This window comes from Cebus imitator, unplaced genomic scaffold (genome assembly GCF_001604975.1).
Source record: "Cebus imitator isolate Cc_AM_T3 unplaced genomic scaffold, Cebus_imitator-1.0 Scaffold394, whole genome shotgun sequence".
Lineage (NCBI taxonomy): Eukaryota > Metazoa > Chordata > Mammalia > Primates > Cebidae > Cebus > Cebus imitator.
Window position 1 is genome coordinate 1,423,552 of NW_016107709.1, and position 25,234 is coordinate 1,448,785.

A 25,234-nucleotide genomic window follows, 5' to 3' on the forward strand; every position below is an offset into this window, starting at 1 on the left:
TGAGACCAGAGTCTTCCTCTGTCACCCAGGCTGGAGTTTAGTGGCGCGATCTTGGCTCACTGCAATCTTCACCTCCTGGGTTTAAGCAATTCTCCTTTTTCAGCCTCCTGAGTAGCTAGGATTACAGGCGTGTGATACTATGGCCAGCTAATTTTTGCATTTTTAGTGGAGATGGGTATCACCATGTTGGCCAGGCTGGTCTCGAACTCCTGACCTCATGATCTGCCTGCCTTGGACTCCCAAAGTGCTGGGATTACAGGGATGAGCCACCATGCCCAGACCTTATGCTACTCTTAAAGTAGGGCAACCTGGCTAAGGTCAGTGGATTTTCTGATCCTGAGAACCCTTGTATTAATGATTATTTTTTTGGAAGACGGTCATTAGATTATTAACAAGTTTTACGACATAGACATTGTCTGAAGTATTTTTACTTCACATCAGCAGGGAAGAATCCAGTAGACAAAATGCATAATCTGACTGGGTATGGTGGCTCACACCTATAATCCCAGTGCTTTGGGAGGTCAAGGCAGGAGGATCATGTGAGGCCAGGAGTTCAAGATCAGCTTGGGCAACACAGTGAGACTCCGTCTCTATGAAAAAAATTTTAAAAATTAGCCAGACATGATGGCATGTACCTGTGGTCCCAGCTGTGTGGGAGGCTGAGGTGGGAAGGATCCCTTGATCTCAGGAGTTGGAGGCTAAGGTGAACTACGATTGCACCACTGCACGGAGTGACAGAGTGAGACTCTATCTTAAAAATCCAAAACTGTCACTTATTTATAATATCCATTCTGGAGTTAAAACTTAGAATTGTCTAGATGTTTCAACAGTATACTAAAAATGAAAGTGTCACCCAATTCAGAATTTCAACAAATCTTTTTTTTTTTTTTGGGATGGAGTTTCACTCTTGTTGCCCAGGCTAGAGTCCAATGGTGCCATATTGGCTCACTGTAACCTCCGCCTCCTGGGTTCAAGCAATTCTCCTGCTTCAGCCTTGCAAGTAGCTAGGGTTACAGGCATGCACCACTATGCCCAGCTAATTTTGTATTTTTTTTTAGTAGAGACAGGGTTTCACTTTGTTGGTCAGGCTGTTCTCAAACTCCTGGCCTCAAGTGATCCACCCACCTCAGCCTCCCAAAGTGCTGGGATTACAGGTGTGAGCCACTGCACCTGGCCTGAATTCCAACAAATTCAAAAGGCTGTTAGGTTGTTTTATGAATATGTTACAAAGCATTTGCCTAAGGACCCAATACCTGGCAGGAATCATTTACACTATGGAGGTTAAGGAAGTTCATCTTTAAGTAGCCCAAGAAAAGTAGATTATTATATTAGGCTATGTAAGACACACTTAACAGGTCAAAAAATGTATTTGCTAGGTTGTGAATTTGCGAGAAGCTGAACGGAAACAACAGTTATATAATGAAGAAATGAAAATGAAAGTTCTGGAACGGGATAATATGGTTCGTGAATTAGAATCTGCATTGGACCATCTAAAATTGCAGTGTGACCGGAGACTGACCCTCCAGCAAAAGGAACACGAACAAAAGATGCAGTTGCTGTTACATCATTTCAAAGGTAACTTCCCCTTTTTGACAGTTATGCAAAGTTGGTGTGTAGGTGGGGGTACTAAAGGAATATAGGACAGAATTTGATCATTTAAAAGCTCAACATGTTTAAATAGTTGCTACATAGACCAGTTTTTAGGCTTTACATGTTTTGGTTGCCGCATTTTGGGACAGCTGACTTTGTTGTAGGGCTCTTTGTGCTTGGAATGCCATCCTTTCTCCTTGCCCCCAGTATGCACATAAGAACTGCTGCAATCCTGTGAGCTTGTCGTTGGTCTAGTTTTTACATAGAGATGTGGGACTAATTCAGGCTTTTTGGTATACAGTTGAAATTTTTTTATTTTCCAAGGATATAATACTATCATATTTAAATTATTTTCCATTCACAAAATTAAAGTGATAGGTTCTGTCATATTCCTAGTTATATTTCATGTTATAATTGTCAGTTGATTGTAAAATTTTATGTATTAAAGTTACATCTTGGGTCAAAATTAGACTGCCATTGATGGGCACATACCATTATCGGTGAGCAGTAGTTCACCACCAACTCTGACAGAAAACTCTGATAGTGATCTGGCCACAGTTTAGCTGGGCATGTGGCCAGTATACAAACAGCTACTATGGCAGCAAAATAATTATTATGTGATACTGTTATTGCTTTAACTAAGGCTGCTTAGTCTTGAGTCTCATGAGCCCATAGCTGAAAATAGGTCTAAGTTAATTCTGTCACTGGTTAATTAGCAACCAGTTGCCTAATGACAGAATTTCCTTGCAAGATCTCACACATCATTACATTCAAACACGCTCTCCCTACCTTAGTTTAGTTCGGAAACTGATGCTTTAATATTTTTTAAAGTGACTGGGATTATACCACAGAAGTTCAGGCTGTAGCCAAAAAATAATATATAAAAACTTGGCTGAACACAGTGGCTCACACCTGTAATCCCAGCACTTTGAGAAGCTGAGTCAAGAGGACCGCATGAGCCCAGGAGTTTGGGACCAGCCTGGACTACATGGTGAAACCCCATCTCTACAAAAAATTTAAAAAAACTATCCAAGCATAGTGGCACATGCCTGTAGTCCCAGCTGCTCTCAGGCTGAGAGGAGAGGATCACCTGTGCCCCAGAGGCTCACTACTGTACTCCAGCCTGGGTGACAGAGTGAAACCCTGTCTCAAAAAAAAAAAAAAAAAAGTTAAAAAAATCATTTCTATAGCTGTACAAATTATTCATAACAAAGTTGTGGCTGGGTGCAGTGGCTAATGCCTGTAATCCCAGCGTTTTGGAAGGCTGTGGTGGGAGGCTCACTTGAAAGTAGCCTGGGCAACATAGTGGGACCCCATCTGTATTAATCAGTGTTCTCTAAAGGGACAGAACTAAATATATATATATAAAGGGGAGTTTATTAAGTATTAACTTACATGATCACAAGATCCTACAATATGCTTCTGCAAGCTTGAGGAGCAAGGAGAGCCAGTCCCAGTCTCAAAAGTAAAGAGCTTGGAGTCTAATGTTCGAGGACAGGAAACATCCAGCACAGGAGAAAGACGTAGGGTGGGAGGCTAGGCCAGTCTCACCTTTTTATGTTTTTCTGCCTGCCTTATATTCACTGGCAGCTGATTAGATGGTGCACCAGACTAAGGGCAGGTCTGCCTTCCCCAGCCTACTGACTCAAATGTTAACCTCCTTTGGCAGCACCCTCACAGCCACACCCAGGATCAATCCTTTGAATATTTTAATCCAATCAAGTTGACACTCAGTATTAACCATCACAAGGCTACCCCTTGTCAACTTGAACCCATACACATCTCCTGAAATCACACATAATCTTCAAATAAAGACAATAATAAAGTTATAATTAAGTCTAACATAATACAACTATCCTTCATACAACCGGAAATGCACCAGTCCCCAACCCAAATACTATTATATAAAGTTAACGATACTTAAATGCTGATGTGAAGTCAATAAATCTTCTGTCACATGATAAAGGAAAAGGAAATAAAATGAAGATATTTTCTTAGTACAAGTGTATATATACACAAACATGTATTAAACAAAATAATGAGGAAATACGACAGTTACAGTACTTGTTTCTGCAGCTGGTCACATGGTCGTAGCTGGTATTGATGACTACCTTCTTCTACTACCCATTCTGTATTCCCTTTGCTTTCAGCAAGCACCACAGCAGGTTGTGGTTTTTTTCCTAGTGGAGTGACCCAAACCTTCATTCCCGAGGGGTCCTGACCATTTGTAGTCCTGCCTGGATTGGGCTATTGTAGTTTCTCATTGACCTTAATCTCAGGGCATGGTAATACTAAGAGATGCCCAATGAATCTTCTGTATTCCATGTGTACTCTTCCTTACCTCTGTTATGGAGTAGTAGACTAATAATTTCATTTGATAGTCTGGGTCAATCACCCCAGCCAACACTGTAACTCCCTTCTTAGCCTGTTGACTTAAAGGTAGGAGGAGCCCAAAGTGTCCAGGTGGCAATCATAACTTCCAGTTTGATGGGATCATTGTTCTGTCTCCTGGTGGCAGTGTTCTTCCCTCTGGAACAAAGTCTTCTAGGCCAGCAGAATGTAATGTTGCGGGAACAGGAAGCAAAAATTTTGCTAGTGGATCACTAGGGGTGATAGTGAGTGTACCACTTCCACTTCCACCCCTCAATTCCTGGACCTGTGATTCCTGGCTATGGGAGAAACAGTACCATGTATTGGAGGTTGATGCAGAGCATACACGGCCTTCTGGAGAGCTCTGTCACAGCCCTGCACAGTATTGTCACCTATTTGGTGTTGTAATTGTGACTTCAAAAGGCCATTCCACCGTTCTTTTATCCAGCTGCTTCAGGATGATGGCACTGGTAAGACCAGTGAATTCCATGAGCACAAGCCCACTGTCGCATTTAAAGTGAGTGCCTGGGTAAGAGGCAATGCTGTGTGGAATACCATGATGGTAGATAAAGATATTCCATGAGTCCACAGATGGTAGTCTCGGCAGAAGCATTGCATGCAGGATAGGCAAACCCATATCTGGAGTAAGTGTCTATTCCAGTGAGGACAAACCTCTGACCTTTTGATGATGGAAGAGGTCCAACATAATCAACCTGCTACCAGGTAGCTGGCTGATCACCCCGAGGAATGGTGCCATATTGAGGGCTCAGTATTGGTCTCTGCTGCTGGCAAATTGGGCACTCAGCAATGGTTGTAGCCAGGTTAGCCTTGGTGAGTGAAAGTCCATTTTGCTAACCCCATGCATAACCTCCATTCACCAGTTTTCCAATCATGCTTCTTCCAAGTCTCTGACCATCCAGTGAAACCATTGGCTGTAGCCCATGAATCAGTATATAATTGCACATTTGGCCATTTCTCCTTTCATGCAAAGTGCACACCAGGTGCACTGCGCAGTGGGAAGATTTCCCTTCACTGCTGTCCTTCAGGGATGTCCTAGAAAGGGGCTCTAGTGCTGCAGCTGCCCACTTTCGGGTGGTGCAGGCATATCGTGCAGAACCATCTATGAACCAGGCCTTAGTCTTCTCTCCCTCTGTCAACTGATCATAGGGAACTCCCCATGAGACCATCAGTGCAGGCTTGGGGTGACAAGGCAGTGTGGCAGGAGTAGAGACTATGGACATTTGAGTCACTTCCTCATGTAACTTATGCCTTCAGTACCTGCTTGAGCCTGATCATGTATATAGCACTTCCATTTGACGATGGAATGCTGCTGTGCCTGACCCACTTTATAGCTAGATAGGTCAGAAAGCACCCAGTTCAATGATAGGCAGTTCAGGTCGCATGGTGACTTGATGACCCATGGCCAAAAATTCAGTTTCCACTAAAGCCCCGTAATAGGCCAAGGGCTGTCTCTCAAAACGAGAGTAGTTATCAGCAGAAGATGTCAGGGCTTTGCTTCAAAATCCTAGAGGCCTCTGCTGTCATTCACCTATGGGGGTATCCCTGTCTGCCACTGACACCTCAAGCACCATTGGATCTGCTGGGTCATATGGCCCAAGTGACAGAGCAGCTTGCGCAGCACCCTGGATCTATTGCAATGCCTTCTCCTATTCTGGACCCCACTCAAAACTGGCAGCCTTTAGGTCACTTAATAAATGAGCCAGAGTAATACAAATGAGGAATGTGCTGCCTTCAAAATCCAAATAGGCCTACTAGGCATTATGCCTCTTTCTTGGTTGTAGGAGGGGCCAAATGCAGCAACTTATCCTTTACCCTTAGAAGGGATGTTTCAACAGCCCCCACACCACTGGACCTCTAGAAATTTTACTGAGGTAGAAAGTCCCTGAATTTTAGTTGGATTTCCCATCCTCTGCCACACAAATGTCTCACCAGTAAGTCCAGTGTGTTTGCTAATTCTTGCTCACTGAATCCAATCAGCATGTCATCAATATAATGAACCAGTGTGATAATCTTGCAGAAGTGAAAAGCAATCAAGGTCTCTCTGAATATGATCATGATACAAAGCCAGAGAATTGGTATGCCCCTGAGGTAGGACAGTAAAGGTATATTACTGGCCTTGCCAGCTGAAGGCAAATTGCTTCTGATGGGCCTTATGGACAGGAATGGTGAAAAAGACATTTGCCAAGTCAATGGCTGCATACCAGGTGTCAGGAGATGAGTTAATTTGCTCAAGCAAATCCAGAAGGTTGAAGCTGCAGTGAGCCTTGATTGCACCACAACACATTATAACCTGGGCAACAGAGTGAGAAGCTATCTCAAAAATAATAGTAATAGAAAATAAAAATAAAAACCAAGTTATAACTGACAGTGTTAACAATTGATGAATTTTCTAATTTCAATTGAATATCTGATATAAACACGGGGATTCTGATTTATTATGTCATTAATTTTATTTTAAAACAAGATGATGGACTAATTTAAAATACACAAATATACTTGGACAAAATTCTACAAAACAATTGTAACCAAAGAAAATCACAAACCACTAGGATCATTTTATAAATACACCAGTAGGAGAGAGAGCAGGTCTGAAATTATTTTTTTTCTGAAGGTCAGTACACTGGATTACACTGGTTCAAGAGCATATCCAATGGAAACAATGTTAGACATTCATAAATATTAATGAACATACTAATAAAGTTTCTAAACTTTATTACCTCTAAATTTAAAGTTTAGAAACTTTCAGTTACATTCTGGCATAAACTAGAACTTTATGCTGGCTATATTCCCTCTTTCTCTGTGGTGTTTTCCTTTGTGATTTAATCTTTATGGCCTCTTTTAATAGGTTTTTGTTTTTGTGGGGGTTTTGGCTGTATATTTCTTGGGCCTATAAATCCTAGTTATATGACTTTATATAACCACAGTTCCTGATATAAACTTTATACAAAATATTAAAGCAGCCAGTGAACAGAGTTCCAAAAGTCAACTTTTTATAGAAAACACCTTACTTCTGGTGTTCTAAGGATAGGTCTAGTTGGTAGCAACTGCAAAAAAATTCTTACAAAAGTGTGAGGGGTTGGTAGGGGTAGGAATGGAGGTGACTAATGGCTTAATACTACTTTGGGAAATTTTACAGGCAGAAAAATCCAAACTGTAGCAGAAAATAAACCCATTCAGGTAACAGATTTGTGTAATATGCTTCTTATCCTTTAAATATAGTCCAGGGACTATGTTAAAACATAATTTTCATCATTTATTTATTTATTGCATCATTTATTTAAAACTGATTTTAAATGCAAATTTCTGTTGTATAGAACAAGATGCAGAAGGCGTTATAGAAACTTTCAAAACATATGAAGATAAAATCCAGCAGTTGGAAAAAGATCTTTATTTTTATAAGAAAACCAGCCGGGATCTTAAGAAGAAACTTAAGGAACTGGTAGGGGAAGCAATTCGGCGGCAACTAGCACCATCAGAGCGTAAGACTTTTAGTGTTACTTGTCACGCTAACACTGTTTCTCTAGCATTTGGTGAAGTCGTGCCAGCTTTGTAGTGTAGGCTTTACCAACTGACTGGGTTATTTAGGATTGGATACTTCTATATTTGTCTCTGTAGACAAAAATCGTTGTTTAAGGCTGAACCACATGAGAAGTGAATGAATGAATGAACAAATATATAGATGCAAAGGAAAGCTCAATTATTGATTGTCTGCCATGTGCCAGGGGCTTGTAGACCTTAACTCATTTAATCCCTAAATTAACTCTGTAACATAGCTGTTGTTTTTCTATTTTATAGTAAATTCAGCCTTCTGATTATCACCAAAAAAAAAATGTATGGTAGGTAAGAGTAAAAGTAAAGGTGAAAGTATGTATTTTAAAGATAAATCAGGTCTTTATATATCATGACTCCTGGAAATTCAAAAGTGTAATAAACCCATTGTTGAGACAAAGATGTTTCCTTGTATAATTATATGTAAATATGTACATTTAGTACATTCCTAAATGAAATAACATATGACAGTATTATACTTTGCAAAAGTAAAAAATACTGTGAAGGTAATATATTGCTATGATTAAAATATACCCTCTTTAAGATAGCTGAATAGAGAAGAATCAATATTTCTAAAATAATAAAGTACACATTTTATAAAACAATTAGCTAATAATTTCTAATAATTCTAATAACAATTCTAATAACTTCAGTAATTTAAGCATGGTTTATGAAAAGTTGACTTTAAAATCTTTTAGGAACACACTTTTTTTTTTTACCTGGAAAGAAAACTGCTTAAAGATGGGCACATAAGATGTAAGACAGTGAAAAATTATATGGATGAGCAATGAAGTGATATATGTTGAATATGTAATAGAAGTAGAATTGGCCAGGCGTGGTGGCTCACACCTGTAATCCCAGCACTTTGGGAGTCCAAGGCGGGCGGATCAGGAGGTCAGGAGTTCGAGACCACTCTGACCAACACGGTGAAACCCTGTCTCTACAAAAAATACAAAACTAACTAGGCGTGACAGCGCATGCCTGTAATCCAAGCTACTCAGGAGGCTAAGGCAGGAGAATTGCTTGAACCCGGGAGGTAGAGGTTACAGTGAGCCGAGATCTTGGCATTGCACTCCAGCCTGGGGAACAAGAGCGAAACTCTGTCTCAAAACAAAAAAAAGAAAAAAAAAAAGAAGTAGAATTAACATAGTTTTAAAATGTAAAAGGCAGTAATATTTAGAAAAGTCATGCTAACTTATATTTGCGACATTTATCATGTATAGACATTTTCAAAAATAATGCCCATTAGCCTTCAAACTCAGGATAGGCTGGGGTCTGCTAATTCCATTTTTAGATGAGTGAATTGACGCCTAGAGGGGCAAGTGACTTACGGACAGAACAGGAATTGTAACATAGTCTAATGTCCCTCATCTTCTGACTGATGGTTCAGTATTCCAGGATAAAAGTTGTCTTAGGATAAAGATGTGATGCCAGACTGCACTCTCTGATTCTCAGTTCTAGTAATACAGAGGTGCTTACTAATGTAACTCATTTACTTGAAATACTGCCTGCTATATATAGCTAAAACTTAAACTTGAAACATTACTTGCCAAAAATTTAAAAGTAAAGAGGTTATCAAGTAATAGACAGAATAATCACCATAAGACCACTTTAGCTTTTAAAAAAGTCTACTGTCATATTCGAGGTTTCTGATATTAGACATCTAGTTTATAAATGGCTCATGTTTATACCACTGAATCTACTAGACATTTCTTTAAATGACAATGTGGTATGGTCGTAGACAGACTTAAGAAATCTGGAGCCTCATCCTGCTCTTTAACTAAACAAACAGAAATGTAAAACAAAGTTAATCTCGGAGAGGTGTAAAATGAGAATGACATTGTTCTGACCAACTTACCCAAAGAGTGGAGTCTTGATAATGACGTTGGAGATACTATTTCAGCTAATTTGCCATTCTACCTAGAAACATTTAAAATACTTCTATATTTGGCTATAAATAGTAATATATAGTCATTATAGAAAATCTGAAAATGAAGAAAACAAATAAGTTATAATCCTACCCACATTTGAGCATAATTCTTTTCATATTTTTCCCATGCTTTAAAATATACAGTTGCAATTATATTGGGGATATATATATATACACTATATCCTATCTTATAATGCTACTCTAATGTAATGACATGAAACAAGGTTTGCTTGAATTAAAAAATATAGCTATTTATATCAAACTCTGAGTTCTATAAAATGTTTTACATGCTTAATAATCAGCATCATAGTTAATAAATATCTTGGTATTTGGTGCAGTGCTTTTTGTTTTTTGTTTTTGAGATGGAGTTTCACTCTTGTTGCCCAGGCTGGAGTGCAATGGCACTGTCTCAGCTCCCTGCATCCTCCTCCTCCCCAGTTCAAGCAATTCTCCTGCCTCAGCCTCCTGAGTAGCCAGGATTACAGGTGCTGCCACCATGCCTGGCTAATTTTTTGTATTTTTAGTAGAGATTCATGTCGGCCAGGCTCCTGACCTCAGGTGATCCACCCACCTTAGCCTCCCAAAGTGTTGGGATTGCAGGCATGAGCCACCGTGCCTGGTGGTTCAGTGGGTTTTGATAGAAGACTGCCTATAAAACTTATATTTGTATTTTCTTTGAATATTTTTGGCCTTTTCAAATTGCAGAAAAATTCATCTTTTGACTAAAATATCTTGGTCACTTGATAGTCATGCCTCTGTTACAGTGTATCTGCTTTCTAACATTTTATAAGGATAAAATCAGTTTTATATGAACCTGCATTCTCTCTACTTATATTTAAACCTATCCTTGTATCAATTTAAATCATTATAAAACTATATGTAAGGATAATAGAGTCAGAAGATCTGACTTTTATAAAACTCTGACAATTATAAAACTCCAGAAGAGGGAAACTTTCTTGTGAAAAATCCAAGTGGGCTTTGGAGTGAGCCTCAGCAATGAGCCTATCTCTTTTCTTATGATCTTTTAAAAATAAGATGCCTTTCTCCTTCCCCCAGATACTGTCACCTGGGGAGCAGGATTTTTTTTTTTAGAGCTGGGGTCTCGCTCTGTTGCCCACGCTGGAGTGTAGTGGTGCAGTCATGGCTCACTGTAGCCTCAAACTCCTGGGCTCGAGCAGTCCTCCTGCCTCAGCCTCTCGAGTACCTGGGGCTACAGGCATGAATCGTTGCACCCAGCTAGGGAGCAGGATTTTTAAAAGCTTCCCAGTGACTCATTTACAGCAAAGTTTGGGAGCCACTGTCTGTGGTCAGTTTTGTATGAGTTTCATGTATGAGATCTAGATCATTTGCTAGTTCAGGTTATTTGATTTTGAGAGAATTTTAAAAACTAGAAAGTCAGTTATGTTTTAAGCCAGGGGTTACAAATGAGAATGCCTACCTGAGCCAGGAAAGCCAGAGTGTGCAATGGGGACTGCAGCAGCTCTCTAAATGGTCAGTGACAACTGTGTTTCAGCTGCTGTTGCAATTCAGAAACTGTTAACTCATAACTTTTCTAGAAAAGCTGTAAATCTATATTTTTATATGAAACTTTTCAATTTTTAAATTTTGGGTCAAGTGTTACTACATTATAGGTCAAATAAAACATGTCTACGGGCCAGATTTGGCTTGGGAGCTGCCAATGTTGTATGTTTTAAAACTGTCTTTGCAGGACTGAAGGTATACTAAGCATGTATCAATATGTTAAAGTTGGCATTTTTCATCATATTAGATCTAGTACCTAAATGCATTTCCCTTAAGCAAGTTTTTCTCTTTGATATTAGATATTCTTTAAGAACCTCTAGCTTTGATCTCTTCACTCTAATTCCATGGGTGTTCCCCCCACCCCAAGGGAGTATTCTCTCATCTCCATTTTGATGGTGGAAGTTGTGGCACACACCCCAGAGTGCATTCAGACAGCAGAACCCTGTTATCATGCTGGGAGTGCCAACCAAGACCAGATTTCTACACATATAATGCCAAGTCCCAGAGTTTTCCCTGGAAATGCGGGGCAGAGCCAGTATTATCCAGTGCTGGCATCACTTGGCCATGATTTAGAATTCACTAGCAGCAAGACCAGCAGAGAAGGCAGGCATGGAAAGGCACCAGAGGTGCTCAAAGCACTCTTATGTCTCCAGGGAGTACCAAACCCCCAAAAGACGATTTCTCAACTTTGTTCCATGAATTAAAGTTCTTAGTTACTCACATGCAAGATGGCTATAAGTAAAATAAAAATGTTCATATTCACACATCTGTTCATCTAAAATAAGTCATTTAACAAAAAAGTTGAAAAAATTATGCATATTGGGTGATAATGTATTTATGTTAAGATGTGATTAAAATACCTAATTTTGAGGAAATAATCTCTAAGTTTTTGGTTTGGGGATTATTTTTAGATCATGAGGCTGGAGATGGAGTCCTGAAGCCAGAAGAAGCAGGCATGCTTTCAGAAGAATTAAAATGGGCATCCAGGCCTGAAAGTATGAAATTCAGTGGAAGAGAAAGAGAAATGGACAGTACAGCAAGCAGCTTAAGAACACAGCCAAATCCTCACAAACTCTGGGAAGATGGCCCAGAATTACCTCCAATTCATAGTTCTTTAGCACCCCCTAGTGGGCATATGTTAAGCAATGAGGATAAAACAGAAATAGATGATTATCAGTTTACAAAATCTCACAGTCGACTACCATCCCAAATTCAGGTTGTGGGAAATGTGGTGGGACAGCTTCATGGTGTTACACCTGTAAAATTATGTCGAAAAGAATTACGTCAAGTTTCTGCCTTGGAACTATCATTGCGACGTTCCAGTCTTGGAGTTGGTGTTGGATCAATGGCTGCCGATTCCATCGAAGTATCTAGGAAACCAAGTGACTTAAAAACTTAGGCATTTAATAATAGAACTTTTAGTAGACATGTAAAAAGATTCCTTTTTCTAACCTGTTAAAAATGAAAGCTCAAGCTCACTACCTCTTTCCTCAGGATAAAGGAAGAAGGGGAGGAAGGAATCCCTAATCCTTTTATATACTATAAATATGTACATCTTCTATAACGTATTTGGGGATTTTTAATTTAAATTCCCATAGTAACCAAACACGTTTCCAATACTTGATAACATTTAAGTATTTACATTTATAAATATGCTTAATGTTTTTCCAGGCATATTTGAAGAACAAAACTAATAATAGACTAAAATATCTAGTATGTATTATTATATAAATGTACATTATAAAAGTATATGATATGACTATATTATTGTTATTCTTATATACAAGTATATTGTTATTTTTAAAAGACCCAGCTAAATCTTGCTTTTGTCAGAGGGAGTCACCTGCTGCATATGTGGGCTAAGACAACCTGTCAGCTTTATGGATTGAGGCTAATTTACAGTCTTCGGAGCTCACAGAAATGGTCGGTCTTGACTTTTTAAACTTGCTCACTGTTCTGTTTCTGGAATTTTTTTATATTTATAATGTTGTGTTTTTGGTTTGCTAATATTATGCAATATAAGTTTTCATGTCTTTCCTGCCCTATACACTCAATATATCTCTCATTATGTTACTAACATTGGGAGAAATGGATGCTGTTCCATGGAACAGGGAAACAGTAGAATAAAACCTAAAGGATTCTAACATTTCAAGAGAAAGAACACTGGTTATGACATCTCTGGTCACATGGACTGTGTCTGTAAAGCTTGAAGTCTGGCCAAAGCATCTTTAATGATCTGATGATAGGCTTAAGTCTGAGATTTTTCTCTACAGCCTGCTTAGTTAGGTTTTACAAACTGGCTAAACTACATTGGGGCTATAAATATGTCAATGAAATTTTTACTAAAATCTCCAAGTTTTTCTGGTCAAAAATTTACTATATAATGTACAATTTAGTTTGGTATTAAGAACTAAACAATTTGCCCTCCAAATGTAGTTTGTGCTTTTTAACCATACTTTTCAGGAAACATCCATCTTAATGACTTGAGGAATTATTTTGTTACTTATGTTGTTGTTTGCTACTTTTCCAAACTTTCACTTGTAAGCCAAAGCTGAGTTTCTTAAACTAATTAATGTTTGGGTGTGGGCAATAGCAAAACCATCCTGACATGGATATTTACTTAGAGTCACCCACTTCCTTGTTGAATCCATTTTTTCTGATGTAGCACTACGACAGACCTTTTCCTTTTGTCCTTTCCTCTGTTGCTATGGACTTAAGCATTTCACATAGGACCCAAACTGTCACCCTTGCTCAAAGACTGAAGACTTCCTTTCTCTAGCTGCTAGCACCTAGGGAGTAGAGAGTTTCTTGGTTTCCTTGCTAAAATCCAGTTCCTTTAGGAAGCAGATCAAAGCAAAACAAACTTATGAAAAGGATAACAGTTTATCTCTTAAGCATGGTACTAAAATTCATTTAAATTAAATAGATTTCTGTGGACTCATCTGGGAATGAAACAATTTATAATATTCATCCAATGAGTTACTGTTTTCTAAATTTCAAACAACTAATTAGAAACTAACTGGAAAATTTTATACAAACCAAAGGTAAAACATACACATTATAAATATGTATAAATGCACTGACCTTTTGCCATTTTATATATATATATACACACACACACACACACACACACACACACACACACACACGTATATATGCAGGTATATAAGGAAATATGTTTGTATTTCCACAGGTAAAACAAGTTATGTGTAAATTATTTCTAATTAAGGCATAGCGCATTACTTAATCTTACAAAGCATTTATAATTATGACATTCATTAATAAATACATATTTATTTATAAATATATTATTGCTGTGCCTTGTTGAAGGCACTGAACTGACCTTGTGCCATTATCTATATCTATATATATATACACTTGTATGTAAACACTTGTATATATAGTATATATACACTTGTATATAAATATAGATATATCTGGCCGGGCATGGTAGCTCACGCCTGTAATCCAAGCATTCTGGAGGCCAAGGCGGGTGGATAACCTGAGGTCAGGAGTTCAAAACCAGCCTGACCAACATGGTGAAACCCTGTCTTTAAATAAATAAATAAATAAATAAATAAAGATATATCTATAGGGTATACATTATATATTATTTCATTATATAATGATATATTTCATATGATTTATTATATATAGCTATAATGTATATATATAGATACACTTGTATTGTACATAGATATATATAATGGCTGAAGGTCAGTGTCTTTAATAACAACCACAGCATTTAGTTATTTATTTAGAGATGGACTCTTGCTCTGTCACCCAGGCTGGAGTGCAGTGGTGTGATCTTGGCTCACGGTAACCTCCACCTCCCAGGTTCAAGCAATTCTCCTGCCTCAGCCTCCTGAGTAGCTGGGATTACAGGTGTGTGCCATCATGCCCAGCTAATTTTTTTTGTATTTTTAGTAGAGACAGGGTTTCACCATGTTGGCCAGGCTGATCTTGAACTCCTGACCTTGTGATCCACCCACCTCAGCCTCCAAAGTGCTGGGATTACAGGCATGAGCCACTGCGCCCGTCAATAATATATTTATAAATAAATATATATTTATTAATAAAGGTCCTAATTATAAGTTCTTATAAGATTAAGTAATGTGCCATGCCTTATTTAGAAATAATTCATTTAAGAATGTATCCTGATACTGGAATCCTACTTGTTCAAGAAATTAACACGTACTTGTTTTACCTGTGGAAATACACATTTCCTCAAAGCAAGTCACTAATAAAGCAAGAAAATGTATATCAAAACAACAGTGATTAGGTTTGATTATACAAATGTGAGTTGATTTTTAAATAACAAATGTATGATTTTTTTCTTCCTTTTGGTTAAACATATATCCTTTATATACAATGACAGATTTCATGCCACATATGCAAATACACATATAAATAATGTGAATAATATATTCTGGAAATGAACCTCTGGTCATTCTAGTTTAGTCGGTGTTCTCACAAAGGAAAGAAAAATTAGACACCTACCCAAGGCAAGTAAAATTTTTTTTTGCATATTCTAATAATGATTTTACTATTTTTCACATGCTTTGTCTAAACATTTTGTCACTTCATTGCCTTTTGCATGTATATAAAATGTTTGTGGTTTTCTTTTTTTGTTTTTGGTTCATTATGTTCTTTTTTTTCTCTAACTGTAATAAAGCATTTGAAAGGAAAAATATTTATACAGTACCAGTTACTTTCCTAACTGTAGAGTGTTACAGCTAACAGAGATGGAAAATTTTGTAAGTTGGGAACCATAAGTGGTGAGAACATTGATGAAGGTGCTTTTGTGCTTTAATGTTTGCTTTATTTTGTTAATGTATTTTTTTTTTGTTCCCTCAGTTCTTCATATATTCATGAACTCCAGGTCCAAGGACTCAGCAAAAATACATATGATCTTCATTAATGTGATCTAGATTGCCACTAGCCGTTGCCTTATTTAGTCTAGGCCAGTAAAGTGAGGAACGCTTATTTGAGACTAAATTCCTTACATAGAAAAAAATAAGTTTTGGAATGAATGTCATGGAGCAAAATCCTTAGTGGGAGTTAGGGTCTATGGTCAAAATAAATTCTCATACATTAAATGCAAGTATGACATATTTTGATCTTTCACTTATTTCCTTAGGCACCTACTCATGACTTTAAAACAGTGGGGTATCAGTATTTAAAAGTTCAGGTAGAAAGTTACTTATGTCCACAATTCCTCTCTCAACTTCACTGGAATTTTTTTAAAAATTCATTATGTATATTTTACATTTAAAGTTATAACAGATTGTAAGCTGCCTTGATTAACACTGATAATATACTCTTCTACATTTATATTTTCAAAAATTGACATAAAGGTGAGAATGAGATCCATCTACAATAAGCATCTCAAAAGCATTCGGCATGTAGTACTTTTGAGCTTATGTTGGCAGAAGTATACCAAGGGTAGGGTACTGGGGAGCCTCTGCCCAATAAGGAAAAGTAGTTTTCCTTATTGCTGCTGCTAAAAGCAGGCTGACTTCATAGATTATGTTGTTTTTACATTATCTGCAAACAGTGCACCCCTTATTGCCTACACTAAGGTTGACAGCTGTGATTCCTTGCTCTTGGAATGCACTGCATACAAAGCATCAAACACTGGAATAGTGTTTGATTTTTATAATGGCTTTTTTTTTTTTTTTTTTTGAGACGGAGTTTCACTGTTGTTGCCCAGACTAGAGTGCAATGGCACGATCTCGGCTCACCGCAACCTCCGCCTCCTGGGTTCAAGCAATTCTCCTGCCTCAGCCTCCCGAGTAGCTGGGATTACAGGCATGCACCATCATGCCCAGCTAATTTTTGTATTTTTAGTAGAGACGGGGTTTCACCTTGTTGACCAGGATGGTCTCGATCTCTTGACCTCGTGATCCACCCGCCTCGGCCTCCCAAAGTGCTGGGATTATAGGCGTGAGCCACCGCACCCGGCCGGCTTTTTTTTTTTTTTTTTTTAAGATGGAGTCTCGCACTGCTGCCCAGGCTGGAGTGCAGTGGCATGACTTCGGCTCACTGCAACCTCTCCGCCTCCTGGGTTCAAGTGATTCTCCTGCCTTAGCCTTCCCAATAGCTGGGATTACAGGTGCCCTCCACCATGCCTGGCTAATTTTTGTATTTTTAATAGAGACGGTTTCACCATATTGGCCAGGCTGGTCTCAAACTCCTGACCTTGTGATCCACCCACCTTGGCCTCCCAAAGTGCTGGGATTACAGGCTTGAGCCACCGTGCCCAGCCTATAATGGCTTTCATGTTGACCCCAAACATGACTCCATAATAGATGTAATTAGAACAAAGAAAATTATGAAAAGAAATCCCAGAAAAGTTGATGTTATAATGATGGCTTTTGATATTTTGCATAGTTCTCATTTGTCTGTTTTTATATTTCCTTCTAGGAATTTCTTCAATGAGTCAACAGAATTGGCACTATTTGAAATGCTAACAGTATAATTTGATTAAACCCAAATATATTCAATTAGACCTAGATATTATATTCTTCTGGTTCACTATAACACACAGCTCTATTGAGTTATCTCTATAGTACTTTAAGAGCAAAATACAACAATCTCACAATCTGTTACAACAAGCAAGATCCCTATACCCCCAAGGAACAAAACCATTCACAACAGAAAAGAACAGAAAACTAAATATTTTTTTAAATGGCTACTTAATGATTCTTAGAATTTAAAATGATCTATTAATAATTATATTATTGAAGTAGAACAAAAGGAATTATTTTAAAACCATACTTGTATTTTGTATTATTGTATTTTCAAGCTTACTATAGCATATATATGTAAAGCAAGGTATAATTTTTCAAGTCCAAAGTGGTAAATATTGTTAGAAGTTATGTGATCTAAAGTGTCTTATTTTTAAATGAACCATCCCTTGGACCCCACACCCCAATTACCAACAACAAATTATAGGCATAGGCTTACTTACCTTTCACTTCCCACAGTGATGTAGGATTCCAGTAGTTCTGAGACAGATGACTGGAGTGGGAGGGAGACAGGAGGGAAAGAAGTTTATGTGAAAGTATTCCATAGACGAGCAAAGGATTTTCAAAAAATATTTTGATAGAATATATTTCTCTGGCCTAAGGACTGAAACTTAAATTCAACCTTTGGCTGTCTCTACACACTAAAGAATCCTCTTGGTTAGTACTGACTGCCATTTAAAAATAGACAACTCAGTTTTTATACTGGTTCCTTTTCCTTTGTTTACTATTCACTCAGAATATTATGAGAAGAAGCCATCCTAGATTGAATTTGAATAGAAATTGTGGAGCCATTCAACAGAGAATTACAAGAAATAGCAGTTTGGGATAAATTCTAGTGGCCTAACAACATACACTGAAGAAAGCAGTTAGGACTTAAGTGGTTTTACCTTTAAAGAATCATGAATGATATGCCAAAACAAACCAAAAAACCCCACATTTGATTGTAGGCAGAATAGGATTTATTTTTATAAAACAATATCTCAACTAGTTTGCTTATTTTTCCCCTCTGCTAAAATATCCCTGAATTTTTCTACCAAAAACATGTGTATAAAAAACTTTAATTCATGATTACAAACCAGCAGCTATTGGAGTGTCTTGAGAGGCTGGATTAATGTTATTCATTTTCATTTGTGGCTTGTAGTTGCACTTCACTGTCCTATCCTCTACGAGTAAAAAGGAGTGAGGAGTTAGTTGAGTTCAACTAATTGACAATTTTGATAATTTAGAACTCTTAAAATTGTCAGTTTTGTTGTTACTTTTAGTATGCTTTTTTTCTAGATGGGAATAATGAGAACAGGGAAAGGTATCTTAATACTGACGAGTCAACCTCCTTTCAAAATTCCCATCACCTGGGAGAGTTGGGCAGCATCTGAATTGTTCCATTCAAGGCCTGGGCCTAAGCCCATCAGTCTCTCGAGACACTTTCTTGGCCAGTTCCAGGTGTCACCAGCTGTTAAGACATGACTAGAATGACACAGGCTATCATCTTATTAATGGAGTACATTAAATGATATTTTCTAAATCAGCCTTTTAAAAAAATCTATGAATCACTACCCTGCATTTAAAATCAAAATCTTATTTTTCAAATTCAACACAAAATAATTAGGAGGGAAATTACTATTTTTGCCATATAGAAAATAATCTTGCTTTACCAAATAAACGCTTGATCAAATGAAAGCACTTTGAAAACTGAAGCATCATGTATGTTTAAGATTAAATTATAAGTAGGTTTTCCATACAGTTGGCTGCCAAAATGGGATAACTGTTTGGCACACATGGTTGTTTATTTTATATAAATGCATAAGATATCTAAGCAAATTATCAGTTTTAGTTATACATATTATCAACGGTATAAATAAGAGTGTTCTCTGGGAAGACTCGTGAATTCTAACAAATATTTTAAAGACTTGCTGAATTTATTTTTATAGCTATAGAAGTGTTTCATGACTATTTCTTTGATTTATGAGTAAAAGAGGGTGTTTTCTACTGGATCTTTGAGCACCAGTTTTTGGCTACTTATTACTTATTTTTTAGTAACAGTTACATTTGTGAACTATTGAACTATGGCTGGAAAATAACTTTAAACTGGTAAGAATTTTAAACTGTATTTTTCCTCAAAGAAACTATAAAACAAAAAGTTAATTTTTTGCTTATGTATAGGTATATGATCAAATAAAAAGCAAATCAGTCTTCATTTAGCATCTGAGACTTTTAGCTCCTAAATACAAGAAGTGTATTAGAATTACATTTAACATTACCATAGTGGCCTCTCCTTCATAAACGTTCACAGGGAAGCTCATTCCCCTTAGCTTGCAAGTAGCTGCCAGTGTAAAGAATATTTTGTCTCTAGCTCATAGGATCTCAGTAGCCAAGTAAAGAGAAGGTCAAGACTTTAAGGGTAATGGAACCTACAATCATAAGTATTCTAGTGGATTGTGAACAAATAAATCAGAAAAGAATACTAACATACACTTTTCCTGAGTTACCTTCAGTGGTATGAGGTATTCTTGGTAAGATTTATTTAAAAATTCAGTGTTTCCCATGAGAAAAGAAGGTAGGTTTAGGCATCTGATTATGTGAGTATAGCTGGCCCTTCACCCTCAGGACATGGGCCAGTACTGTGGGGTTTAGTTCTTATATGGGAAAGAATCCGTGCCTCTTCTATAGGGTGAGTTGGTAGCTAACGTTATGTATTTTCTGAAAACATCAAAAAATGACATCTATATGTAAAGACGGAAATTTCTACAGGCTTTTAACTTATAGGCATTTTACTGCTTTATGTTTTCTATCAACCTTTTATTTTTGCTGATAGAGCTGAAAACTGAAAGTCCCATTGCTCAAGGAACTTACAGTTCAGTGATGTTACTTATGAATAGAGTAAAGCAGGGTAAGGAAATAGAAAACTAGGGGTGCTTTTTCAGGTGGAAATGTGTTTCTGAGCTCATACATACATAAAGCTGTAAGAACTATATGTAAACTTACTGACCAAAAAATGCTTTTCGAATGTATGCATGCTCAAAAAGAGCAAATATCATAAATTGTATCTGAACACAGAAATCATATCCAACCAGCTTTGGTGGAAGAAGAGCACTTACAGTTTTAAGTCTTACATTTGGGTCTTTGATAAATTTTGAATTAGTTTTTGTACATGGTATGAGGTGGGGTCCAACTTCATTATTTTGCATGTAGATATCCAGTTGTGTCCATACAATTTCTTAAAAAAACTAATCTTTCCTCATTAAATTGTCTTCATATGTTTATTGAAAACCAATTGACCACACAGGTTTATTTCTGGACTCAATTTTATTCCATTGGTCTACATGTCTATCCTATGACAGTACCACACTGTCTTGATTATGTAGTAAATTTTGAAGTCAAAGTGTGAATCCATGAACTTTGTTCTTCTTTTCCAATATTTGTTGGTTATTTGGGGTCCCTTAAGTTACCAGTTGTCTAAAATTCTACAAAAAGGCAGATGGAATTTTGATAGGAATTGCATTGAATCTATAAATCAATTTGGGGAGTACTGCCATCTTAGCAATATTCAGTCTTCCAATCCATGAACATGAGCTGTCTTTCCATTCTTTTAACCATGTTTTTTAGTGTTCAGTGTACATGTCTTGCATTTCTTTGGTTAAATTTATTTCTAAATAATTATTTTTGATGCTGCTGTAAGTGGAATTGTGTTCTTAATTTCATTTTCAGATGGTTCATTGCTAGTGTCAAGAAATACAACTACTTTTTGTATATTGATGACTATTTATTTTTGGTGGATAGTAAATTGGTTTAGAAACACATGCCATGAATCAAAAAACTTAGGTGGTGCTTACCCATACAAACTAATTTAATAAGCAGAAACCCCAACTACTTTTTTGTTATTGTTGATAAAAATTTTAGCTGGTTATTTTAAAGACTATTTCCTTAGGAGTTGTTTCTATTTTATTTCTAGGTTAAGGGTGGTGAGAGCACAGAGGGTCATTTGGCATTTGTAGTCTATAATGTGAGATCTTTCATACGTATTTTTCCTATAAGTGAAACACAAAGGAACAATCCTGAGCAACCCGTGTCTCTCTGTATCTTGAGAATACTTTTTATATACTCCTCAATGTTATATACCATATTTTACAGATTAATTATATTGCTGACAAAGTTAATTTATTCAAAAAAGCTTCTACGTGCTAGATGCTAAAAGAAACAAAGTTTAATAAACCACAGATCCATCCACCAAGGAACATACAGCCTGTTGAAGAAAGACAGACAAGTAAATAGGCAGTTACACTGGAGTTTGTTCATTCAACAATCCTTTGAATGTAAACAATGAGCCTGGCACTGTAGTGACATACCAATGAGTAAAACAGACCAGGTCTCTGTTTTTAAGGGGCTCACAAGGTAAAGAGGAATATAATAACTCTGGTAAAAATATAGAGGGTACTGTGGGAGTATGGAGGAAGGGCATCTAACTTTTAGGGTTAAGGTAAATGAGAACACATGGTATTTGGTTTTCTGGTTCCTGCACGAACTTTTTAGGATAATTGGCCTCCAGTTGCATCCATGTTGTTGCAAAGGACATGATTTCATCCTTTTTTATGGCTAATATTTTGTTTTCCCTGCAGTTAATTATTCCCTCTTTTTAAAGTTGCTTAGTTTTATCTATCTCTGTCTCTCGCTCTCTCTTGCTCCTTTTTTTTTGTTTGTTTGTTTGAGATTGGGTTTCACTCCATCACTGAGGCTGGAGTGTAGTGACACAATCATAGCCCACTGCAACCTCAATCTCTTAGGTTAAAGTGATCTTGCCACCTCAGCTTCCTGAGTAGCTGGGACTACAGACATGCACCAGTACACCTGGGTAATTTTTTTTAAGGTAGAGACGAAGTCTCACAATGTTGCCTAGCCTGGTCTCAAACTTCTGAGCTCAAGCCATTCTCCTGCCTCAGCTCCCAAAGCATTGGGACTACAGGTGTGAGCCACCACACTTGGCAGTTGCTTAGTTTTCTCTATACCTATCACCATTACATATTCTTATGTTCCACAAAATTGCAAATTTTGTTCAAAAGGTTCAAACATATTAGATAATCCATCATTTCCAATCTCTTTTCTTGGAGACATCCCTTCTGGAGCCTTCCATCCTAGTGTGCTCTCAAGATCTGCTACACAGCTGACTTCCTGGAACCTCCCTTCACCTTCATCTAGGGCGGGGGTATCCAATCTTTTGGCTTCCCTGGGCCACACATAAAATACACTAACAATAGCTGATAAGATAAAAAAAAAAGAAAGAAAAATCATGAAAAGGTATAATGTTTTAAGAAAGTTTACAAATTTATGTTGGGACACATTCAAAGTCATCCTGGGCCACACATCACAGCTTGGACAAGCTTGATCTGGGGAATTCTCTTTGTTTTCTACTTTGTTGGAGTTCCTGTTTACCAGATCCCATGTTTTTCTTTTTCTTTTTTTTCACACAGAGTCTCACTCTGTCACCCAGGCTGGAGTACAGTGGCACAATCTCAGCTCACTGCAGCCTCTGCCTCCCAGGTTCAAGCAATTCTCCTGTCTCGGCCTCCCAAGTAGTTGGGATTACAGGCAAGTGCCACCATATCAGCTATCTTTTTTTGTTGTTGTTGTTAGAGATGGGTTTCAACATATTGGCCAGGCTGGTCTCAAATGTCTGGCCTCAGGTGAACCACCCCCCTTGGCCTCCCAAAGTGCTGGGATTACAGGTGTGAGCCACCGTGCCCAGCCACGTTTTTCTGTTTCTTGATTTATACCTTTACTTGGGTGGAGTGCTCCTTCCAGCAGTTTCCTGAGTGAAAAGAGTATATGAAAATTAAAAATTTTGAGAATTTCTTGATTTTAACGTGTTCTGATTTTCTGTACAGCTTTTATTTCCTCCTAGTTTTTTTGTTTGTTTGTTTTTTTCTCTTGAGATGGAGTTTTGCTCTTGTTGCCCAGGCTGGAGCGTAGTGGGGTGACCTTGGCTCACTGCAACCTCCACCTCTTGGGTTCAAGCAATTCTCCTACCTCAGCCTCCCGAGTAGCTGGGATTATAGGCATGTACCACCACGCCCAGCTAATTTTTTCATATTTTTAGTAGAGGTGGGGTTTCACCATGTTGGCCAGGCTGGTCTCAAACTCTTGACCTCTGGTGATCTACTGCCTCAGCCTCTCAAAGTGCTAGGATTACAGGTGTGAGCTATCACTCCCAGCCTCTAAAGTTCTTTTTTTTTCTTTTCTTGTTTGTTTACTGTAGGTTCTGTCGTTCATGTAAGGAGGTTTCTTCAAATATATGCAGATCCTCAACTATTCATCACATTTAAGAATGAGGTGATAGCTGGGTGTGGTATCTCTTGCCTGTAGTCCCAGCTACTTGGGAGGCTGAGACAGGAGGATCTTTTCAGGCCAGGAATTTGAGGCCCACCCGGGCAACACAGAAATACCCCATCTCTAAAAAACTTTTTAAATTTTTATTATTTTTAGAGAGGTCTCACTCTGTCATGAAGGCTGGAGTACAGTGGTGCAATCACAGTTCACTGCAGGCTCAAACTTCTGGCTCAAATGATCCTCCAGCCTCAGCCTCCCAAGTAGCTAGGACTACAGGCGTGTACCACCAGGCCCAGCTAATATTTTTATTTTTGTAGAGATGGGCTCTCACTATGTTGGCCAGGCTTGTCTTGAACTCCTGGGCTCAAGTGATCCGCCTCAGCCTCCTCATGTGTTGGGATTACAGGGGTTAGCCACTGTACCCAGTCAACATTTTTTAAATAATATAAAAGAATGAGGCAATACAATGTTGATGAGAGCTTCTGTAGGTACGATCAGGGTTTGCTGACTGTTGGACTGACTGTAAGAGACAGGTAACAAGCCACACTCTTTACCATGGGATCCCCAAACCTCAATATTTGGAGACCTCTTCTCTTGGACCAGCTAGCTTTCCTCTAAGAAGAAGCTTCCAGTCTCTTGACAGGATTCCAGCATTCCAGGATCTGAATTTGTGAATGAAGCTGAGGGAAAGGGGTCTGCCTTATAATTTAATATATACAACTTCACTTAATTCTGCTTTTCTGTGTAGTGATTCATCCCTGTCCTCAGCTCTGTCTGGTGCCTAGGAGAACTCTGAGTCAACCTCTCCAGAGAGTAAAAGATAGATATCTTCTGCTGAATTTGGGCATCATGGAATGGAGTAGGGAATATGGGGGAGGCAGGATCTCATTGCTCTTTAGAAAACGTTCACATTAAATTCTCCTTTCCAGCCTTGCTCATCCTCTGCTTTTGGAGGGAAGGCAGCTCTAGTTTTAGAGCTTTTCCAGGGTGCTGTGACATGGATACGTTCACTTCTGGCTGGCTCTGCCTCTTCCCAAAAGCTTAAGTATTCACTTTGGTGGCTTTGGTAAGTCAGTGATCACTCATCCATCTGCTTTCTGCATTCCTAAGTTTTGTTGGCATTTAATTCAACAGGGATCTCTTTCCCTGTCTGCTTTTTCTTTATAGATTTATATCTTTTTTTATCCCTTTACTGTCATTTTAATGAGGTCTCTGGAGTAAGTAGAGACAAATGTGTGTTCAATGCACTATGCTTAACCAGAAGTCCCCTTTCCACTGGGCCTTAACACGTACAGATGTAATGAACTACAGCAAAGTGAATACTTAAGCTATAACAAATAGCAGTTTAGCCTACTCTAAATGTTATGCAAAATGTTATGGCTCCAACACAATAGAAATATATGTT

General features: G+C 37.9%; 1 protein-coding gene across 1 annotated transcript in view; it reads left to right on the forward strand.

Annotated features, from left to right (window-relative positions):
• The window catches only part of KIF27 (kinesin family member 27), a 77,945-nt gene extending 64,803 nt beyond the window's left edge, over positions 1–13,142 (forward strand). Inside the window, exons 14-16 of the mRNA XM_017508526.2 lie at positions 1,377–1,575; positions 7,296–7,460; positions 11,893–13,142. Coding sequence (XP_017364015.1) covers positions 1,377–1,575; positions 7,296–7,460; positions 11,893–12,380 — 852 coding nt within the window. The 3' untranslated portion in view covers positions 12,381–13,142. The remainder of the gene's footprint in view (positions 1–1,376; positions 1,576–7,295; positions 7,461–11,892) is intronic.
• Positions 13,143–25,234: the final 12,092 nt, after the last annotated feature.